General features: G+C 35.5%; 1 protein-coding gene across 1 annotated transcript; it reads left to right on the top strand.

Moving 5' to 3' along the window:
• The first annotated feature begins 2,764 nt into the window (after nt 1-2,764).
• On the top strand, nt 2,765-4,173 carry LOC18033992 (putative leucine-rich repeat receptor-like serine/threonine-protein kinase At2g24130). Its single transcript, XM_006422886.2, has one exon. It carries the CDS (start codon nt 2,980-2,982, stop codon nt 4,144-4,146), a length of 1,167 nt encoding a protein of 388 aa, XP_006422949.2. The 5' UTR covers nt 2,765-2,979; the 3' UTR covers nt 4,147-4,173.
• Nucleotides 4,174-4,543: the final 370 nt, after the last annotated feature.

The raw sequence follows: 4,543 nt of genomic DNA, 5'->3' as shown, positions 1-4,543 counted from the left end.
AATTTAAAAAATTCAATTTCAAGTTTTTGTAAAATTATAAAATTATAAATTTATTTTTATTTAAAAAATAAAATGTGCTTATTATAGGCTTTTTTATCGTATCGTGCTTGACTTCATCTTTAATCGTGTCGTACTTTTAAGGTCCGCGTGCCCAAAATTATAAGTCCGGCTTGAACCACGTGCGTGCCGCATGCTCCACCAAAATATGCTCGTGTCGTACCGTACTGTACAACCCATTGGCCATCTCTAAGCAAGAGTAGCCGTCGGCCGAGTAGGACCAGCTTGAAGGTGGAGTAATTTAATTCGAACACCATCACAATTCACGGTCGCTCACATCACCATCGCAGCAGCTAGCATGCATATGCAGGTTCTTGGGTCGCAAATTGAACACAATTTCTCACGGCCACATAACTCATGTATGTCGAGCACCAGCAAGCAGCACCTAATGCCGCGTTGCATCATTTCATTGTCCATTTTGGGGAGGGGCCAAACTAATTAAAAGCTTACCAATTTATTGCCAACTATTTCAAGAAGTTTGCAGCTGGAGAGGGCCTCTCGTTTGGTAGTTGTAGTAGAATAATAATATCATCTTTTGTTGATATGTCTTGATTAAGATTACTATTAAGGATAACTTTTTTCGAAGCCATGGAAACTAGCATTTGAGTTGATAATTTTGGAAAATAAACTGTGTTTGAATCCGAGTAATTTACTACAATAAGTTCTAGTTACTATATATCATTAAAGGTTATGAAACTAATAAGAAGGAATAAGTAGCCTTTTGAAAAAACTTTTTAATTGATAGAAATCTACAAATATTTTGAAATCTCTAACACACACTGTAGGAATGCATTATTGACACCTAAATATTTCGAGAAAATGTCAAAACCACCACCATAATTTCCACCCAGCTTATGAGATGGGAAGTATTTAGTATTTACAATTGAGCTATTGAGTAATTGCTAAAGACATGGGCAGACTCAATTAAGGCTTAGGAGGGGCTTCAGCCCCTTTTAAGTTATTATTTTTTCTTTTAAATGTATCATAAATCTCTTTTCGAAGAACTAAAAAAAAATTGGATACATTTTTATATGATTAAACACTTGTAGTTTCGTGATAAGAGTGTTATTTAATGATTTTGGTGACTTGGTTCAAATTCTAATAGGCACATAATTTTATTTTTTTAGATATTTAGTAGAGATTATTTAAAAAATAATATTTTCACAAATATGGTTACAATGGGGTCTAATATTTAAAATAAATAAATTATTACAATTTAAAATTCAAGTGAAAATAATAGAATTTGAGTTTTTGAGACATGAGTAAGTCATCCAACATTTAAAATAAATGATTTATTAATATTCTTTTTTTCTAAATTTAAGAGAGAATAATAGAATTTAAGTTTTTGAAATTTTAATTGTATTCAAGTGAATAATAAAAAATAATAGGTACTCTAAATTAAATTAATTTTTTTAAAAATTAAACCCCTAATAATTTAAGTGTATGGTCTGCCACTTACTAAATGTGCCATGAGTTAAGTTCAATATAATGGGCATATTATTAATTTTCTTTCCCTTCAAGCATGGATTGAATATGGACAGGTTTTTCTGTTAAAAAGTCTTTGCATGTTAACATTGTAGAAGACAAAGGGGACCATAGCATATTAAATAGGAAGGTTTATACGTTAGAACGTGACAGCTAGCTCTTCCTATTTTTCATACACAGTTATTTGAGACAACTGCTGTTATGCTAATCTAATTTGTTATAAAATAAAAACAAGTTGATATCATTTGTAGTTACTACTCTGAACATATAGTTTGTGGTATATAATAAAATAATAAATCTGCAACTGGTGCGTATCCTGTAACAACTGAAGCATTGATTCCGCTGAACCAAAATTGCCCACCAAATTATTCCGGAGCGAGTAGTGAGACTGAGACAATCAATGTTTCAATTAAAAAAATTCTGAGTTTCAGACACACAAAAGCTACGAGCCTTTGCGAGGAATCATGCAGCATTAGCAAATGAGTAAAACACAAGCAACTAATTCTCTTCTAGCTAAATAAGCGTCCGGCTACGTTGGAACTAATTAACGTTGGAGTATTGTTGATGATCGTGTGATCATAAAAATAAATATTAAATTTGCACTTATTGTTGTGATTTGATTGTCATCATTAGTGTTTGGTGTAGAGAAGTACGAGAGAAAGAATGAAGAAAGAGGTAGAGAGAGAATAAGTGGGTAGAGAGAGAGAGCAAAATTCTCTCGTCTCTCTCTCGTGCTTCTCTCTCTCTATCACTATTCATACAAATATCTAAGCCAAAATCTTGAAGCATTCACTCTCTATGTGCACAAGTTTTAATTTAGAATCCAAGATCTCTAATCTAAATCAACAATCTTTTAATCAAGATTTGAATTACTACAACTTTTTAAAGATATTATATTATACACACATTTTGTTCTAATAAACACTTCTCACAAGATTTTGAATATTCTCCTCGTTACTGGATTATGTTAACGTGAAATTAAAAATTGTTTTAAATTTTGTCTAGCACTGAGATATTATAATTTTTAAATTACAATTGATGTGAAAAAAATTATAAATATAAAATTAATAATTAATAATATATATTAAATATAATTTTAATAAATATATAATAATTTTTTTTTATATAAATATAAAATTAAATCAATTTAAAGTGATTTCGCTTAAAAACTATATTCGCCCAAACTAAATTCTAAACAAACAGAAGACATGCATTAGCCATCAAAAGAGAGTGTAAACGAGTAAACGACCCACTTCGTATTCACAAATAAAATATCTCGGCATGGACATGTATCGGTCTATGCATTGACCAACCAACTCCAACGTTCAGTGCTTTCCACCCCACATACGTAATAAAAGTTATAAATTAAACCCCACAAACGTAAAAACACTCAAATTCCAATTAACCCGAAACCCACCAATTTTTTTTTTCACAAACATGAAACTCTCTTCAATCTCAAACGCTGCATCATGCTTCCTTCTTGTTATTGTTCAAATTTCTTTAGCCGTAGCTCTAACTTCTCCACAAGACATATCAGCTCTCAAAGCATTCAAAGCCTCAATAAAGCCAAGCTCAATCCAGCCTTGGTCCTGTTTAGCCTCATGGGACTTCACAGCCACCGACCCATGTGCCCTCCCCCGCCGAACCCACTTCACCTGCGGCCTCCTCTGCTCGTCTGACTCAACCCGTGTCACCCAACTCACCCTTGACCCTGCCGGCTACTCCGGCCAACTCACCCCTCTCATATCCCAACTCACCCAACTCACCATCCTTGACCTCTCTGATAACTACTTCTTTGGTCCGATCCCAGCTTCCATTTCCTCCCTCTCAAATCTCCAAATGTTGACCCTCCGCTCCAACTCGTTCTCCAGCTCAGTCCCCGACTCACTCACCCAGCTCAAAAATCTCGATTCTTTAGACCTCTCTTATAATTCTCTATCCGGGTCTCTCCCAAAAAACACATTTTTGATGTCGAGTTTGAGAAGACTCGATCTGAGTTACAACAAGCTCACCGGTTCATTACCAAAGCTGCCGCCAAATCTCTCAGAGCTAGCTCTGAAGAACAATGTTTTATCTGGGGTTATTACAAAGAACTCCTTTGACGGATTAACTCAGCTGGAAGTTATCGAACTCAGCGAAAACTCGTTCACCGGGACACTTGAAGCGTGGTTCTTCCTGTTGCCAGCACTCCAGCAAGTTAACCTATCCAATAACACCTTGACACGCGTCGGGATCTCGAAGCCAGTGGATGGCAGAAGCGACCTGGTGGCGGTTGATCTGGGGTTCAACAAGATCCAAGGGTACTTGCCCGTGAATTTCGCTGATTATCCGATGCTGTCGTCTCTGTCGATGCGTTACAACCGATTACGCGGCGGTATCCCATTGGAGTTCAGTCACAAGAAGTCTTTGAAGAGGTTGTTTCTGGATGGGAACTTCTTGATTGGTAAAGCACCGATAGGATTTTTCAGTGGTGACGTGCCGGTCGCCGGTAGCCTGGGGGATAATTGTCTACAGGGATGTCCAGTTTCTTCTCAGCTGTGTTCTCCTTCCCAAAAATCTTACTCTGTGTGCAAGCAAGCTTATGGTAGAAAGCCAAGGCCTTAGTGTTGTTCATATTATTATTATTATTATTGTTTATTACTACATATTTTTGTTTGTTATTCTGAAAAAACGTAAATTATGTGTATTGAAAAAAAAAAAGGGAAATTTACAAAATTAGCCATAAAACTTTTATGTTTTTCAACTTTAACCCCCCAAAGTTTTTTCTATCATAACTAGCCAAACACATTATGTTTGGACTACATTACCCTCATCACTTTCATCAAATTTACAAAGCCATGCCACTTTTTCAAATTTACAAAGCCATGGCACCTGTTCCATTGCTTGTCGCGCATAAACCCACGGATTTTATGGAGTACATGATTTTGGATTTGATTTGTCTCGTCGTAAGCTTCGAAACGGTATATTATACGCCTAAAACGAACATATATAGCTCAAGTTA

This window comes from Citrus clementina, unplaced genomic scaffold (genome assembly GCF_000493195.1).
Source record: "Citrus clementina cultivar Clemenules unplaced genomic scaffold, Citrus_clementina_v1.0 scaffold_8, whole genome shotgun sequence".
Classification (NCBI taxonomy): Eukaryota; Viridiplantae; Streptophyta; class Magnoliopsida; order Sapindales; family Rutaceae; genus Citrus; species Citrus x clementina.
The sequence above is the reverse complement of the archived record's forward strand: the minus strand, read 5'-3'. Positions and strand labels throughout refer to the sequence as shown.

Coding starts and splice junctions, on each gene's coding strand:
- LOC18033992 (XM_006422886.2), top strand. CDS start 2,980: ATGAAACTCTCTTCAATCTCAAACGCTGCATCATGCTTCCTTCTTGTT.